This window comes from Pyrus communis, chromosome 10 (assembly GCF_041283825.1).
Source record: "Pyrus communis isolate YQ-2024b chromosome 10, ASM4128382v1, whole genome shotgun sequence".
NCBI classification, from domain to species: Eukaryota; Viridiplantae; Streptophyta; class Magnoliopsida; order Rosales; family Rosaceae; genus Pyrus; species Pyrus communis.
The window spans coordinates 16,249,023-16,267,925 of record NC_142574.1 but is presented as its reverse complement, the minus strand read 5'-3'; the positions used below and the strand labels follow the sequence as shown (position 1 = coordinate 16,267,925).

The 18,903-nt window shown below is 39.0% G+C and overlaps 1 protein-coding gene across 1 annotated transcript; it reads right to left on the bottom strand.

Moving 5' to 3' along the window:
* Positions 1-5,671: 5,671 nt before the first annotated feature.
* On the bottom strand, positions 5,672-10,641 carry LOC137729002 (tRNA synthetase class II (D, K and N) family protein). Its single transcript, XM_068467819.2, has 13 exons — positions 9,964-10,641; positions 9,769-9,880; positions 9,589-9,660; positions 9,293-9,384; positions 9,095-9,215; positions 8,164-8,286; positions 7,375-7,570; positions 7,093-7,280; positions 6,927-6,998; positions 6,533-6,631; positions 6,342-6,422; positions 6,180-6,237; positions 5,672-6,043 (listed from the first exon to the last, which is right to left on the bottom strand). Exons 1-13 carry the CDS (start codon positions 10,593-10,595, stop codon positions 5,874-5,876), a joined length of 2,016 nt encoding a protein of 671 aa, XP_068323920.2. The 5' UTR covers positions 10,596-10,641; the 3' UTR covers positions 5,672-5,873.
* Between the last annotated feature and the right edge of the window lie 8,262 nt (positions 10,642-18,903).

Below are 18,903 nucleotides of genomic sequence, written 5' to 3'. Positions count from 1 at the left end.
CTCTAAGAGGCCGGCCACCCTAGAGGAACATAGCTAGCAATTTTACTTACTCTAGGTCACTCATCTCTTCATCAATGCTCTCCTTGGTGCGGAGACTTAGAGGTTCTCTATTTTGGGAACTTGGAGAATTCATTCTACCATCCTTATCCAAGAAATCCATAGAGCTAAGAAGCAAGGAATGAATGCTCTATCTCTTGCGTGATTAGCCTTTGCTTATGCAAAGAGGAATCAAGAAAGGTATAATATTTCTCAACTCACATTGTTCTTGAGTTGAGTCTTGGTTCACCATAACTACTAGGCTTTGAATTTCATGGGTAAAGTTTTGTTTTTGAGTGCATACAAGCATGATTCCGCCTTTTAATTGTTAATTGCATGCATGGATGTTGCTCAAATGAACTTGTTTTCACAAATATTTCCTTCATCAGCCACTTGGCAATTCATACCCTCCAGAGTGTGCTCCATCTTCTCTGGCCAATCATCAGCCTCCTCATAAGCTCCAACTACATTAAGCTCGGTAACACCATGACTCCGAGCAATCTCCATGTAAGTATGGCTCTGCCCACTATTCCTAGAGAAAGCATGTCGCAAAGAGGAGGTCAACTGCTGGATTCCACCTATCAGTCCAGAACGAAGCCGACAAGGTACATTCCCACCAGTAGGATCCATGATTATGATAAGAGGCAAACAAGATTTAGAAGGACAAAATATTGTAGCTGCATGAAAGATTATGATTACCAAGTGGAAGAATGAAATCCTAAGTATGCTCTTATACCAATCTGACACGACCTGATCCCGGTGTTCGAAGGACTACAGGATGGCCACGTGGTGGCAGACACCCGAGGGTGGCGCAAGCCATTTCATGAATGCATATGCCAAGAACATGTGAAACATGCATAAAAATTTCGCACGTAACTACACAATGTAATCTTCAAATACAAACCCTACAAAATAATATAACAATAATCAACTGCCAACAAAATAATAATGATAATGCATGACATGTTCAGAGAATGCTACTAATTCAAAATACAAGCGAAAGGTATAATAAAAGGTGCTATTACAAGGGATGTCCAACGCGGAGAGGAAGACATAAGTTCACTGATATGGGAATGCCTCGTAGCTCAGATTGTATGCCTCGTTCCTAGGTCCAGAGGGGGCGCAAAACAAAACATAAGTGGACCAAGTTTATATATAAGTAATACTAAAATAGTTATTCATCAACGTACTAACCCCCAGTTTATGAAAATTCATATAGCATAATAAGTAATAGGTTTTCCGAAAACCCTTGCATGCCTTAAAACTTTTGTAAAACATATATCATACAGTGTGCTTAGTTAGGGTATCACAATCGCCCGTAGGCACTACATCTCCCAATCAAAGCCATATATAAATATCTTCTGGCCGAATGCACTACATCACCTGGCCAAAGCCATATATAAATATTTTCTCCCCGAAGGCACTAGATCACCCAATCGAAGCCATATATAAATTTCTTCCGCCCGAAGGCACTACATCACCTGGCTGAAGCCACATATAAATATCATTCGCCCATAAGCACATAGTATGAATAACCATTAAGTAAGCACAGAAAATCATGAACATAATATTTCCAAAATATATCTCATCAGAGCTCAATAACTCAAGCATCATATCATAAATCCATTGTTCATAAATATCTCAGAAAACATAAATTCAATATAGTATGATATCTCATAAAGCATAAATTCGATTTACTCATAAACATTTCATAAAACGTAGTCATAAAATCATGCTTTTCATGTATGCATTTCTAATAATAAAATCATGGATTTTGGAAGGGATCTACTCACAGATACTCTGTCATCAAAGAGTCGTGCAAACTACGGTGGACGGAAACGCCACTAACAAACAAACCTAAGCACATAAATGGACTGATTAATAAAATTATACTAAAACAATTGAATTTGGGAAAATAGACATCATAAACGAATTTAGGACGTCGCAAAACCTAATGGGGAACATCGGGTACCCCCATGCGCCGCCGCACAAGCCGAGTTGGGTCACCAGAAAGTTGGCCGAAAAAGTCGTCGTGGACGGCGGTGGAGCACAGTACCTCCGGTAGAAGCGCGTGTGCTCCACGCACTGATCATGGTTGGCGCTAACACCCAGGCCTAAGGGTCGGCAAATAGGTCTTGGACCTGCGGGTCGAGGCGACTTCAGCTGATTCGGGACGAGTCCAAAAATTTTAAAGCCAAAACGGGGCTGGGCGGGGCAAGTTCACAAAATTAACAGGGTGGGGTGAGTTCAAAATTCTGAGAAAACGAGCCCCCGGCCCGAACCATGCGATGGAAAAACTCTGCAAATCTCGAATCATACTTGACCCACCAAATCTTTATCTCTCTTATCGGTCACAAACACAAACCCACATTTACTCTCCCAAATCCCAAACCCTCAAAATCCACCTACAAAAAAATTAATAAAGATTTCCAACCAATTCTCTCACTCTCCTTGTCGGTCATAAACCCTTTCTTCATCTCCCAAATCCCAAACCACCCAAATCCACCTAAAATTTTTAATAAAGGTTGAAGCTTTCACTCTCACAGGCACTGAGAAAGAAAGGCAATGAAAACCCACATGGATTCAGATCAGGGAAGCTTTTGGTAAGATTTAATGGGAGCCTCGGAGGATAAGCTTATAAGTACTTCAGCAACTACGACGACATTTTGCAGATCGAGAGATAAGGTCTCTTGCTGCCCCAGAGGTTCTAGGTCTGTGGTTTTGGTAAATCCTACTATGCTCGATAAGGTTCTTCAGTATAAGAACACCATTGGTGGTTGAACGGTGAGATTCAAATTCTCATTTTTTTTATATTTTTTCAATGGTAGAACAGTTTGTGGTTTCGGAACAAGGAGAAGATGGTTGGAAACTTGAAAAAACAACTCGAGTCTCTGCAGAAGTCGGGCACAGTAGAAGAAGAGTTCGTTGCACAGAAGGATGAGTTCTCTGCAAAATGACCCATGCGAACGCATAGGAACCGACCCGTTTCATACAAATCGAGTTAGGTCCGGTTCCAAAATTTCTTATTACCCAATCTGACCTACCCTGTGTTATTTTCAAGCAGGTCGAGTCTGATTCCAACAATTTTGGGCCCGGTCCTACCCATGCTCATCCCTACGCAGGCCCACGCACTGACTAGAATCTGGGAACCGATTAAGTCGAGTCGAATATGGGTTTGGGTTTGGGCTTAGATTAATGGGCCAAAGGTTCTAGGTTAGGTCAGGTTACATAGATGGGTCTAGATCCGGTTTAAGGGTAGCGAGTCGGGTCGACCTGGTTTCAAGCCATAAGTCCGCCAGAAACTAGGCAAACCTTCTAAAGCTCCGTTCGAGCTCATTTCTTCACCATTTTCAACATACAAGCTATGGAAATGAAGCTTAGGATGAGAGGAAGAAGTTCATACCAATTTTGAGACGTGTCGTGGCCGGAGTTAACCGAAAAATCGCCTGCAATGCTCGGGGTCTCGCCGAAATCTGGGCAAAGCTCACTCCGAGTTATTTCTGCGTCCAACAAGCTTAAACAACTTACAACAAGCCTCAATCTAACCTTAAAACACACCCCAAAGGTTTCAAGGATCTTACCAACGTTGGAAAAATCACAAAAGTCGTCGGAGCTTGTCAGGGGAACTAATGAACAATGACCCCGTCACTATTAGGGTTCCACGGTGTTTGCCTGAGGTTTCGAGGTCACCACATCATGTTGGTGAGGGTTGTGGTTGTTGTTGTGGAGCTTGGAGAGGAGAGTGAGAGTTTGCAGAAAAAAAGAGAGCATGGGGAGAGTTAAAAAGGAAGGAAAGAAAGTGAAGGGGAAAGAGAGAAGAAAATCTGAAAAGGAAGGGTAATCCAAATAGCGAAAGAGATAAGGGGACAAGAATCCCAAGTGGATCCCTTTGGTTCGCAATTTAAGATCGCATAATACGAAACACAAAATATCCGAAAACATTCGACGTTTCAAACGTACGATCTTCGTTACAAAACCAATTTCGAATCCATTCGCGCCTACGCTTTCATGGCGATGAGTATGATAAGAATAAACTAATAAAATTAGAAATACTCTTTTCGACAAGATGGTCAACAAAAGTCAACTCAAGGGCAAAATGGTAATTTCATAAGTTCAACAATATGAAAAGGTATTTATAATTTGTAAAGAAAAAAGGTATTTGATGGAAGAATGGTATCTCAAGGTGATGGGCACGTGTGTCAGCTTTATGATGATAAAATTGGTAGATAAGTCCTCCAATAAAGGTGCGTCAGTTCAAACAGACATAAGACTTTAAGGATTTAGTCCTTATAAATGCAAGGCACAGTGTAACAAGAAGAGGATCTTCAACTCAACACACAAATTATCGCTCTACGCAAAATTCTCTCACACCCTAAGAAAACCACTAACTGATCACTAACCCCTTCCCATTGGTAGATACTCAGTTTGGTTAAACATCATTGTGCCACAACCGGCTACACCTTCAATTTGGTTAAACAACGTTGGAGCCGTAGAACCTACCTTGCTTAAGAGACCTTCAGTTTTGTTAAACAGCACTCTCATATCCTTATTGGTTATCTACCCAAGTCTCGGTAGATGAGGAATTATCTATTCTTTATTCTCAAGAGGTCATCTCATCACCTTCGGCGAAGTGAAGTATTCTCAAGTTACCCCTTGTTCGACAAAACGAAAACTAAATCATTTATTGAACTTCGTAGCGAGGTAGCAACCTTGTCTTCAAGTTAGCAGAACCCTAGACCGAGAGTGTTTCTTCCTCAACGGTAATTGCTCGGTCCAGAAGTTAGCAGCTCGATTCAACATCACCACCACATTCATCTCACTCACCCAATTCACCTCGGCAGTGAGTTGGCACGCCTACATCAACCACAAGAAGAACATAGTTAGCTATTAGTTACTTGGCATGCCCACCACGTAGGCTTAATAGTTTTTAAGGTCAACAGTTCGACATTGCAATATACAACTTCCAAGAATTTTCTATGTTGAAGAAGTTTTTATGGTAGTCGTCGCCATCCCGTGGCTCATTCTCCTCAAAATCCATAACGGGGAACGAATTCAAGACAGAACAGTACTACTTTGCCATTCGTTGGTAAGAAAGCTAAAGCGGACAGCAGATTTAGTGGGAAGTAATTTCTGGGATCTTTTCGTATTGCTTTCCAGGCCTTTTGTTTGAGTTTGATTCCTTTGCTGGTAGGTTGCGATATATGTGCCTCCGCAGTTTCAACCCAATCATATCGGTACGTATAAGGTGGGGTTTAAACCTATATCAATCCTAACCTTAACCTAGCCCTAACACAAATCCGTATTTCTAACTTGAATTGCAACTCTATTTTCAATTTGTTTTGGTAGCCCTAACGGACGTTTTGATACAGACGCCTCGGTTATGTTGTATGTTCATTTGCCAAGCACAATTCCAAATCAATTATTGGACTAATTTCAATCCAAAGTAAGGCTTAACCTTAGGCCCAAATATGTTGGAAGCCTTGTACTCTAAATTTTTTTCTTCATTTCCTCTCCTATTTCCTCTTCAATTTCTAGATTAAAAAGAAAAAAGGAAAAAAAATTGAAACCGAATAGTAAATTTGGTTTGATTTTCTACTTTGACAAAAAACGAACCATATAAAACCGAACCCAAAAATTCAACGAACAAGATCTCCACCTAATTTCATTTCGAAGAAAATAGAGAAATATAGAGCATACAGTACAATGCTTCAACTATGGGTCAGAAATGAGTCGATGGTATCGTAGGGTTTATGAAAAAGATAAAAATAATAGACATTATGGAACAAAATATGGGTCGCTATATCTCTCTGAAATGGATAAGTTGATCGAAGATCGTACTATTGAGTCTGGTATGATAGGTCTTTTAGCTGCTGGGGATCCACCGGAGATGGTGTTCGAGTGAGAGCACACTGTGCGGTGGTTGTCTTTGGGAAAGCTATGACGTCCCTAATGGAATTAGCCCCTGCTAACAACATAACCAATCTGTCCAAACCATATGCAATTCCCCCTGTACCAGAAAATTGAACATATACTCAATTAGTAACCATTCGGAAGATTTAGTCAATGATGTATAGATATTACACCGATTTAAGAAAAGTAATTAGGCTGTTATACAGCCATGCCCTATGTATAGAATTCAATACCATGTGGAGGGGCACCCATGTCTAATGCCTCGAGAAGATAGCCAAACTTCGTTTCAGCCTGCAGTTAAAATACAATGCAGCCACATAATTGAGAGAACAAGGTATAATATTACTGGCTAGTTAAATGTCCACAAGCCTAAATACTATCTAAATTAGGTGTACCTCTTCAGGGGAGATGCCAACAATCTCCAAAACCTTTTGCTGCACATCGCGTTTATAAATTCTCAAACTTCCCCCACCAATCTGGTGCCACCATAGGAAACAGTGCATCAATTTATTTTTAAGGAGAGAGCATTATCAAATGCATTAAGCATAAAGTTGCTGGAGGAGAAAAATAACAAAAGAGTGTATACCTCAACTCCATTGTAAACCATGTCATAAGCTAAAGCACGAGCAGAAGACAGATCTTGTATGTCTTCAGGATTCGGGGCAGTGAAAGGGTGGTGCAAGGCCTGAAAAGAAGAGATGCAATAAAGAATTACGACTTACTAAGAGGTTCACCAACACTTGCCCACTAATCCTGTCTTCAAATTCAATTACAATACTGAACACATAATTCCGATTAATTGTTTTCGTCTTCAATCAATTTCTTTCATCTACTTAGATGCTAAGGGTATCTTAACATGCAGGACTTAATGTCTCACGCATAAACTAAGTTCCCTTTGTTGACATATTTTTCATGAAGTGAAACATATAACACTTAGATCAATATAAACTGCAAGAGACAAAAAGAAACAAGAAACAGACCTCAAGCCTTTGCTCAGAATCATTCCAATCAAACATTGGGAAATCAGTCACCCATAGAATTGAATGCCTCGACTAGATATCAATCATAAAATCCACAAGAAGAAGAGTCAGAAAATGAGAAGAACTAAGATCATATTGACCTTATAATGTAAATGGTAAAACTTACATCATCAACCAAACCAAGTTCATGTGCCATAAAGAGCCGTAGTCGATCTAGAGTTTTATTAACTGATGTATGATGACCCACTGCAAACAAGATAAGATCACCTGGTCTGGCAGAGCAACGACTCAGAAACTGCTGTGTCTTTGTTGGGTCCAAACTAGATACCAATGCAGGAATTCCCTCCATTCCCCCTAAGAGAAAAATTTCAAAACTGCCAATAGTGAGATATTAAAATAGAAATATATGTTAACCATCGTAGGTAAAGAATAAAATTACTCTTTTTACCATCATTCAAGACCTTCAGGAAAGGCAAACCCTTTGCTCCAGATTTGATTGCTTCATTGTAAACATCACCCTTCTTTAGGGCCGTGTTTGAATATCTTTTACCACCTGAAGGTATGCATAAAACTTTGATAACTCCCCCACTTTTCAAAGTATCAGCAAAAACCCGGAACGGGGAATCTGAGAAAATATCAGATACCTGAAATTCAAATATAAATTAAATTAAATTAAAATTAAAAATTAAAAATTAAAAAAATAAAATAAAATAAAAAAAACCTCATTTTAACAAGAAGCCAAATCAAATTTTATGTAAAGATACTGTAAAAAAGATTTACAAAAGAGAAAATTGTTGATTAGGTATAACATGTAATGGACAATGAAATGATGGCAGGCAATTACGGAAGCTGTGATATGGAAGTGTGCCTTGACATTCAAAGGGTGCTTTTAGTGTTTTATAATGTGGCAAGTAGAGGATTGGAAGACTACAGATTATTTAGAAATATGAACAAGAAAAGAAGTCATTCATGTTTTATTGGAATATTAAATGTCTATCATATATTCTATCAGGATGCTTGGGAGAAGGAAGTCATTAGAAGTAAGCTATACCAGATAAATCTTTCAAAGTCGACACAAAAGAACTTTATAAAGATGTAAACATCATATATTGAACCATATCCAATTTAAACTTAAGGAAGCTGTCAACTGCATCCAGGGATGCCTAAAAGTAATCTCCTATCTGCAAAATAGAATGCAATAAATGATAAAAATGTAAGACAAAGGAAAGATGATTACATCTTTTAACTCTAGATCAAATCTAATATCTGGCCTGTCCGAACCATATCGACTCATTGCTTCAGCATACGTAAGCCTAGGAAAAGGGTTTGGGAGATTTACACCTTTGATCTCTAGAAAAACCTGCAAAAGTACAGATAGATTTCTAATCATCCAGTAAAGTGATGGATGTTACAAGAGATGTAAAACATAACATAAATCTACACACAAAATATGTAAGATAATCTTACATGAAAAAAATGATGCATTGAAGCCCTTAATTGTGTGAAAAATGTCAAAAATCCACCGAAGTCGGTAAGCTTTCAAGGGTTACTTGGTGAAACAACTCAAGCACGTACTTATGGTTACAATGAACTTGGCCAGTTTCATTTGTAAGTTTGAATCATAGAATGAGGCCGAGGAATATTAGAAAACGCAAATGCTACATAATTATGATACTCACAAACAGCAATGAGAAAATTATAATAACTAATTAAATCGTCAGGCCTTGATAAACATTTAACTAAATGACCCTACAAGGGAAAAAATGGTTTAATATGAAAATTAGACATTGAAAAGGCTTGTGAACATTAAACTTGAGGCTTTTTATTTATATCCTAAATGGGGGTAAAATACATGTGGAAAAAGTGGATTCAGTCTTCAACTTCCATGCTACTACTGGCTGCCCTTAGTTCCTATACAATTTGTCCTGCCTCAATTACGATGATTCCCTTTCACCTTTACCATTTCAGTTATCTAGGTCCTGCAAAGGTTTAATTTTTTTGTCACTCTAGTCATGGAGGTGTTAAAAAAAAAAAATCATTTGTTGGGCACTTGAAAGTAGTTTAAAATTTCCAGGGTTCCAAATTGGACAGGGAGAGCCATATTTCAAATCTGTAAAGCTCTCTCACCCTTTACCTCTCTCTTTAATCAATAGGAAGCAAAAACTGACCTTTCTAATCAAATCTTCATTAAGCTTCAGCATCTCCTCCAAAGGAGTGAAAGCAAGCTCCATATCAAGCTGTGTGAACTCAGGTTGTCTATCAGCTCTTAGATCTTCATCTCGAAAGCACCTGCAGGAAACAAACAGAAGGTTGGACTATCCCGATTATGGTTAAAAGTCTACATAAATATCATGCACAAAATTTACCTTGCTATTTGATAATACTTATCAAAACCAGAAACCATCAACATTTGCTTGAACAGTTGCGGACTTTGAGGCAAAGCATAAAATGTTCCCGGCTTCAAATTAAACATAGAGAAATAAGACCTCCAAGCCAAGATAAATGGAATCAACGAGTGCATATATCCCGTGTAGCATGTGTGTATGTGTTTGTATCTGTTGGGGAGAAGAGGGGTGGGAAACACAACAGCTTTCTTTAGAAGTGTATTGTACTCCAGACATCAAAACTTTAAATGAAAATAAGGTGAATAACTGCAAAGTACCTGAACTCTCGAGGGCACTAAATAATCTCGAGCACCTTCGGGTGTAGACCTAGAGAGTATTGGAGTCTCAATCTACCTTGTAACCATGAGCAGAAATCAGAATCCAAATAAAACTTAAACCATTTCTATCTTTCTTTCTGAAAATTCAAAAACAACTAAACAACGAGTATCGGAATGTACCTCCACAAAACCATGTGCATCCTCTAGATGTCTTCGAATCAATTTCACAACTTTATGCCGCAAAATTATGTTCGAATGCATTTGCTGCCGGCGTAAATCAAGGCACCGGTACCTAACACCACGTATCTGAGTAGATTTAATTCAAGTCCTTTCAATCAAAGACAAACAATAGAAAGTGTGAGTGAGATTTTTTACCTTAACCGTATCTCCTCCTTTGCAGAATCCTTAGCATCATCAGCAGTAGTGACCAAAAATGGCAGTTTTGTTCTAACGGCATTCAACACTTGAACGCTCTCCGCCGCAATCTCAATTAACCCGGTTTTCATCTTCTTGTTGACGGAGTCGGCCGGTCTAGGCCGCACGAGTCCTTCAATGGCTACGACGTACTCGAGCCTCAGGTCGTTAACGGCGGAATGAGCGTCGGGGAAAGTGTCGGGGAGAGTGGTGACCTGGACGGAACCGGTGTGGTCACGGAGGTTGAGAAAGGTGAGGCCGCCGTGGACACGGTGGAGGGCGACCCACCCGCAGAGAGTGACGCGTTTGCCGACGTCGGCGGTGGATAGGTCGCCGCAGGAGGCGGTTCTGGTGACCCATTGGAGTTGGGATGGAGAAATTGGGGGATTTGGGGTGGGATTGGGAATGGGTGTGGAAGTGGAAGTGGAAGCGGAAGCGGAAGCGGAGGAAGAGAAGATGGAGGTGTGTTTGGAGGTGTGTTTGGGAAGGGGTTTAGGGAAGGATGGTTTGAGGAAAAGGAAGGAGTGGGATAGGAGAGGGAGGTGTTTGGGGCGGAGGGGGAGGAGAGGGAAGGTTCTGCGGAGGAGGGACATGGCGGATGGCGGGTAGTGGGAATGTGGATAGAGAAGAATGAGACTTTGGGGAGGAGGGTTTAACGATTGAGAGTAAAAAGAAAGGCTTTGGAATATGGGCTCTTCGTTAGACCCAATTGGCTTGTTGGACCGAACCAGCCCAATTGAATTTGTAATTTTTTTCTTCTTTCTTAGTGATCTTTATGTGCGAAATTAAAAGTGTGTTGATAAAAACCCACCACAGTGTTTTATCTAACGATCCACTTTTATTTAAAATCTTAATACCTATTTTACCCTCTTGTAAAATGACATTTAAGTTCAAAGCAAAAATAAAGGTGCTACAAAAGTCACCCCACATCCACTCAACTTTTTTCCTTCACTTAGAAAAACATATAAAAAAGAATTTAGATATATACTAATGGTTATTTTAGGAATAATAAGGGGTGGGATAATAACATTTTACTTTTTAAACTTTTTATGGTGAGTAAGATTATAACGTGGTTGAAGAAATAAGACAATGGGATGGGTTTAGCAATAGGGATGGCAACGGAAATGCTATATTCATCCTCATAACCACGAAAATTAACCATATCCATAACCGTAAATTAACCATCGAGGATTATCCATAACCATATCTACCGGGTAACAGATTTTCAATCGGTTATCAGTTATATCCATCTTCGTCAAAAAACAAAAAGAAAAATTATATTTATCTAATTGATGCATTATAAATTTTAGTAGATACTAATTCCTTCATTAAACAGCAACATTCAATTACAAAAAACTAACAATATATTTGAAGTTGTTCATGATAACATGCACCAATTTCTTGACAGTGAGACTCTTGAAGATAGATGAATTTAATAAACTTGTAATATTTGATAATTGATATATAAAATGATTCAATGAATTAATTTGGTTGAATATAACAATAAGAGTATTGAATTGATGAGGTTGTTGGTATGCCCCATGCATGATGTTTGATGCATAATAAAGATTGTATAGGGTTTGATGCATGCATAATGAATTAGTATAGGGAGGATTTGGTAAATTGAATAAAATTATATTATATATCAAATATATATATATATATATATATATATATATATTCAGGTTGGATTCAGGACCCCTATAACCATATCCAAAACCATAACCAAATAAAGTTCACGGTTTTTCCCCATATCCATACCATACCCGAATTTTCATATCCATATCCAATCCATTCGGACAATCATTTACGATTATCGGATTTAACAATTAAAATTGTCATCCCTATTAGCAACTTGCAATTAAATAACTCGCAAATTTGATGGTAAATGCGTCAAATTAATTTAATTAAAAGAAGATATATATACAAACGGGGGTTCAGTTATGATTACAAAGGGGTTCAATTATGATTCTTCATCTAAGTTTAGGTCTACATGTTAATGATATTATGGCTTCCTCGAGGAATACAGTTGTGGTAGAGATAAAACTAGGATATAGTTAAGGATTTGAACTTTGGCTCTCATTCAACTAATTTTAGTTAAGGATTTTCTTTTTTATTATTTAATTTGACATTGTTAAAATATTACTTCATATATTTTTTTTTTTTTTGTCAAAAGTGAAATGATATTATATCCGAATAACAATGTTTACATCGGAAGCTAGAGGATTAAACAACCAATATGATTCAAAATAATCCCAAATATGGAGACCGAGAAACAAAAGAAGCCACTAGATGCGCTGCCCTATTACATACTCTAGGAGCAAAAATAAACTCTGTTATAAATAGGCAAAAGTTAGAGAGATAACCTTTACTAGTGACAGGAGCGAAGCAGGTGTAAAATATCACACTGTAACTATAACACAAGGGGATGACAAATAAAAGAAGGAGGGATAGATACCGATGTTATTGATCTTGTCTTCTTCTTAGTGTTTCTTGAAAGCATACGGAGCACTTTATTTATAGAGCAACTTCAAACAAACGTATTAACTATACATTGAAATTTACAGCACACACCTTTTAACAATACGATCCTCCTTTATTTCCCAAGTCAATATCACTTTGTGTGGGCATTAAAAAATCTATCAATATTTTCAATATCACTGTGAGCATTCATTAACCCACAATTTTCAACTCTCTAATTACCTCAGTTGTTGTTGGATACATTATATATCAAAGAGAGTACCTCCAATAACACCATTAGGAGGCGTGATCCCATTAAGCATTTCCACAAGCCACCCATCTCATAATCTTTCCCACCTCCTCTGCACTTTCATATCATGGACAAAGCGACTGCCAATACTTGAAAAATCATCCCCTTCAACCAAATTCGAATCAAGTAGAATCAGTGTCCCAAACCAAAAAACTCGTGCAAACGAGCATTTAAAGAAATATATGGACTTGTGTTTCCAATGCAACACCACAGTGTACGTCTCCAATTGAACCCCACGCGGCTGGAGATTGGTTCTCACAAGAATATTTTTACAGCAACACCAAATAAAATGCCTCAACACTTGATTCACCCACCCCCTTGCGACCAAGCTCTCCATTACGATATAAGTCTTGAGCAATCAAGTAACTGGACTTAACCGTGTACACCCCACTCTTTATGTAATGCCAACATAATTGATCAATACACCCAAACTTACTCAATGGTATACTTTTAATTATGCGGGCTTCTTCAATATTAAAGCATCGATCAATAAAATCATTTTTCCATATACCACCACCCTCCTCCATGAAATCCACAACCTTCTCTGGCATCTCCTCATGGCGTGAGAGAGGTAAGAAAGTTCGAGGAGTAGGCAACCATGAGTTTAGCAAGCATAGCGAGGTTGAATGAAATAATTTCCTTAAACCCGAGCCCTCCTTCTGATTTTCCATTCGACACCTTGTTCCACACCATCCAATGCACTCCTTCATTTGTTTTTTGGTCCCACCACCAGAACCTTTCAATCACCTGCTCAATTTCCTTTGCCAACTTTATCGGAAGTTGGAAACATGACATTGTATAATTTGGTAAAGCCGAGGCTACACTTTTAATAAGTATTTTTCCGGCTAAAAAAAGAAACTGCTCCACCCACCCATTAATTCTCTCATCCACTATATTCCTTATATCTTCAAAAAAGTTTTTATTTTTAAGCATCGAAATCAGCTTCGATTCCCAAATACTTACCAAACCCCTCCTAATGTCCGATGCGCATCACCGCCGCCAGTTGTGACTTAAAGTTGTCTGAGCAATTAGAACTGAAATGGACAGAACTCTTGTCCAAATTTATGGATTGCCCAGATCCCTCAGCATAACGCGGGAGTAAATTGTTTACACACAGTCTCAGATTCTGTTGCTTGACAAAAGAAAACGGAGTCGTCTGCAAAGAAAACATGGGACAAAGGTTCGGTATTGGCTGACACTTGGAGTCCCCGCAGCTTACCATCCCGCTCCTCCCTTCGTTTAAGTGATGAAAAACCTTCGGAACAAATGAGGAAAAGGACTGGGGAGAGAGGGTCCCCTTGCCCAAGTCCTCGACTTGGCGTTATAAAACCACTAGCCTCACCATTTAACATCACACTATACGTAACCGTCATCACACATTCCATCACCCAATTACAGAAGACTTCATCAAATCTCAACTTACACATCATTTGCCTTAAGAAAAAACCATTCCGCTCGGTCATAGGCCTTCGCCATATCCAATTTCATGCCATATTACGAGTTCCTTCTTCATCTCCATGTTTCATCGTATGTAATAGCTCATGCACAACCAAAATATTATTCGAAACTTGTCTACCTGTGACAAACGCAGACTGATTTTTGCTAATCACCTTCGGAAGAACTCTCTTTAATTTATTCGTAATCACCTTCGAGATAATCTTGTAAGCCACATTACATATGGATATTGGTCTAAATTGAGACATCATTGTAGGACAATCAACTTTAGGAATGAGTACAATAGTCGTATGATTCAATTCCTTTAGCATGCGTTGAGAATGAAAAAAGCACTTTACCATACCCATGACATCCCCTCCAACCATCTCCCAAAGATTTTGCAAAAAAAAAAAACAGAAAAACAGTAGTGAAGCCATCCGGACTCGGTGATTTTGTAGGATACATTTGGATAAAGCATGTTCAATCTCCGCATCATCCACCGGTGTCATTAACATACGATTATCCTGATCCCCAATCTTCCTCAGAACGCAATCCATAATATCGTCAATCCGCGCAAGTTGGTCTGTAAAAAGGAAAGAGTAATATCCATTGTCTATAAAAAGAGGTGCATAAAAATAGGAGTACACAATAATCTAATGATTAGGAATAGTTTTAAATAAACATTCGCATGTAGAAACTTGTAAACGTAATAACTAATAACAATGGATATTACTCTTTCCTTTTTAGGGAAAGATATTGCTCTTTCTTTTTTGACATTCATCGTAACAAATGAACACTCACCTTTTCTAGTTTAAAACATACTTGACCAATCAACCAACAAAGCGAGCTTGAAGTACTATAAAAGAAATTTTGGAAAAGTAGGAACATTTTCAAATCCTGGAGAAAACAATAGTGTTTGGGGTCTTTTTGCGTCGAAGGTTTTGTTGGGTTGTAAAGAGGCGAACAAAACCTTTATGTTCCACATTTCCTAGTAAACGAGAACTAGGCCCAAAGCATCTTAAAGGAAAAGCAAGTTCAAGGGAATGATTTGTGGTAAGCAGCTCCTAGGTGCTTTGTTACATTGAAATGCTTTCATCGGTTGTCGAAGTTCTTTCGGTGGATGTTGAAGTGCTTTTCGCGATCGTCGAAGTTCTTTCGATGACTATTAAAGTGTTTTCCGCAGTCATTGAGGTGGTGTGTTAATATTAAAGGGCTTGGCAGAGCTTGAAGTATGGGAGCTAAAGATCCAAAAGTTTATCAATTGAGATAGTGTTTGGTATCGGCTAGGCTTAAGTTTAGCATAAGGGTTTCTAAGAGACTTGTAGTGGATGAGTTTGGCCATAGTGGTTGGGTTTCATGTGTGGGAAAATGGTAGGCTTGTGTGTTTTTACAATAGTTGGGAGGAAAAGACTTGAAAGTAGGGTTGGAATTTTTTTTCCGAAAATCTCAAACCAAACCAAAAAAATCTCGATCTCATACTGAAAAATTATCAAACTAATAATACCGAAATTTTCGCGATTTCATTCCAAACGGATCCCAAACTTTCAGTACAGGAATCGAGATTACATATTCAATGGTTCGAGAATCTCAAACTAACCTGAACCGGAAAAAAAAAATTATATATATATATATATATATTTGTATGCATATTGAATGTTGAATTTAAGTAGTTTGATAGGAGACTATATTAGAAATAGAAGCATGTATAAGTAGTTTGGAACTTTGGAACATCAATTTGAATTGATATGAATGAATTGGTATTTCAATTGGTATGAAGTTTCAAATTGGTATGAGGTAAAAAACCTAAATTTCAATTGATATGAAACTGGGCAAAAATTTTAGGCTAAAAGCCCAAATCTTAGCTCACAGTCCAAAAATCTCAATTTTAGCCCAAAACTTAAAATCCAATCCTGATCCATCTCAAAATACTGAAATCATTTCAGGAATCCCAAAATTGGGAATACTAAAATTTTGGTTCTGGATTGGTCTTCAAATTCCCGTCCTGAAAATTTTCGATTCGGGATTCAAGATCCCATTTTTGGTTTGGGATCCCATACCAAACCACCCCTACTTGAAAGCAGGAGAGTGAGAAGCTTGAGGCTAGGCATGTAGCTAGTGTAGGAAAGATTGCTGGAACCGCTAAAAAGAGATTTCATGTAGCCGGATGGGAGAAGATGTTCTTCTCCACGCCTTCAACTGAAGGAAAATGTCCCCCATCTTCTGATCTTTGCTATTTTTCCATAAAGGGCGAAGGCTCTTTTTTATTTCTGTTGGGTAAAAGAGTGCCAAAAATTACTTATTTCCAGCAGGTAAATAGATAAATTGGAACCCCCTTACGTCCTATGGATAATAAAAGGTGTTGGAAATAGCTTATCTTCAAAGGCTAAAAGGGTATGTGAGACCACGATTTTCTAGGCCCATGACACATGGCACCTTGGGTGGCAAGAGTGACCAGAATGCCTATAGCCCATGGAATGTAGTTTAACAGCTTAATCTGACAAGCTAGGTGCCTATTGAAGATATTACTTGTCTCCTAAGTAAGAAAACCATAATTCAAGTCAAATTAGTATATCTTTGGGATTAGGCAACATAATCGTAATCCTAGGAGAATTGGATATCTTATTCTATATTCTCTCTTAGTTAGTCTCCCAATTTGATTAAGATTACTTTACCTACAAGGAGTCTCAAGATCTCTATAAATACTCTAGCTTTGGTCTTTATCAAGGGATCTTCTCTTAATTCTCAACAAGAATACTTCTCTGTGACTTTTGGAGATTCTCTTCATCGCCGTCGTCTACGTGTAGACACATCCATGGGGAACTCATCTCCTTAGCGCCCCGCCATAGACTATTCGTCAAGGATGGTTCACGATGTATTGTTGTTAACCTTAAAAACTACCAAGCCTACGTGGCACGTAGGCCTAGTAATCAATAAGCTAACTACGTCGTTCGGTTGTGTGCAAGGCATGCCAACTCATCGATCGAGCTCGCTGGGAAGTAAAATGTGTTGATGTTGCGTTAAGCGCGCTGCTGACTTCTTGATCTTTCGACTACGGTTAAGGAAGGAACACGTCTCGGCCTTCGGGTTCTAGAGCCTAGAGACATGGCTGCTAGTCTTGCGAAGTTCACTGATCGTCGGCACCGGGTTTGGTCACGGTGATTATATTCGTAAGAGCATAAGCACGCCGAATTGACACCAAACTATACGGACACAAGTACTCAAAAGAGATGTATGTCTTAATGGTAAATGTGGTTCTGTTGTCAAAATGCCGAACTCTAAAACTTACTTGTGAATATGCAATCATAAAACAACTCGGCGTTCCATACTCCGAGCCTAGTAATCTGTAACACCTTACTTCGCCAAGAAGGCTAATGAGATGACCTCTGCCAATAAGGATTCGAAAATCCTTCTCAACTAAGACTTGGATAGATAACTAGTCGGTCTCGACACAATGTTGTTTATCCAAACTAAAGGTGCTCCGCGGTTGGCTGATTCTACAACAACAGTGCTGTTTATCCAAACTGAAGATGTCGTCGGTTGCCTTCACGGTGCTGTTTATCCAAACTAAAGATGAGTTGGTGAAAAAAGAAAATAACAATCTCAAGGTTATTGAGAGGTTTCGCATAAAGTGAGAGTTTGCGCATGGCAACTTATGTGTTAAATTAGAGAGTCTTCAAAGTTGCATGCTGACACACCCCGACCGAGATCAGGGCGTGCTGGCCGTCACTCGAAGGTGACGTAGCCATGTGCGCGTGCGGAAGCTAATTAAGAAGAGAATATAAAAGTACGAATAATTAAAAACCTAATAACATACAAAGTACTAGTGTATGTGAGACACAATTCAGAGCAAGTCTACAGCAGTCAAAAAGGAAAGATACGACATATGTACACCCGGAGGTGACCCTACAATGGTGAATGTCTGTCAGAAATGCCGGGACGCCCTCTGGGATAAACCACCGAACTCGCTAGACCACTAGAACCTGGAGGGGCGCAAAAACAAAAGCGTGAGTGGGCAAAAACAAAGTTCTTTGAAAACTCTTTAGCAAAATACATTCTAACCCCTCGCCGTAAAACCTGTATACTTCCCAGAAAATGAACATATATACGTATGTATAGATATGTCAATCATGCTCCACATATGCCATTCATGCTCACAATATGCCATTCATGCTTGAGAATATGCCACAACAGAATCTCATAATCAAATATAAATGCTCAAGCGTAATTCACATCAATAACATATAATCTGGCAGCCGGGAGTCACCTAACGTGACCTGTACGGCTGAATCTAGAGCTCCACTCTCAACTCAATAACTGAATCTGCACACGAGTCGGAACCACCTAACGTGGTCTGTACGACAAGCTGGGTGTATTATATATATGTATGCTCTAGTGCTACGATCACGTGAAGCTGTGCGATAATCGCGGGTCACCTACAAGTCGGAACCACCTAATGTGGTCTGTACGACAGGCTTGCACCTATCTTGGATACAAGGCGAGCATGCGGTGCTGGTGAACATACACGTGAAGGCTGTGCCCTGGCCCTGGGCGGGAGCACTAACACCGGGGGTGCAGATTATGAGCTCTCTAAACCTCTCAAATTACCATTGCATAATAAACAGGAATGCATAACCACATGAATACCGCTTACCTGGCACTTACCTGTGCGTCCACAGCACCAAATACGCATTTATATA

Bases quoted from the DNA above. Each gene is read 5' to 3' on its own strand.
- LOC137729002 (XM_068467819.2), bottom strand. From the start codon at position 10,595: ATGTCCCTCCTCCGCAGAACCTTCCCTCTCCTCCCCCTCCGCCCCAAA. The intron at 9,661-9,768 runs GTACATTCCGAT...GTTACAAGGTAG, and splicing joins ATGCACATGGTTTTGTGGAG to ATTGAGACTCCAATACTCTC. The intron at 6,999-7,092 runs GTAAGTTTTACC...ATTGATATCTAG, and splicing joins AACTTGGTTTGGTTGATGAT to TCGAGGCATTCAATTCTATG.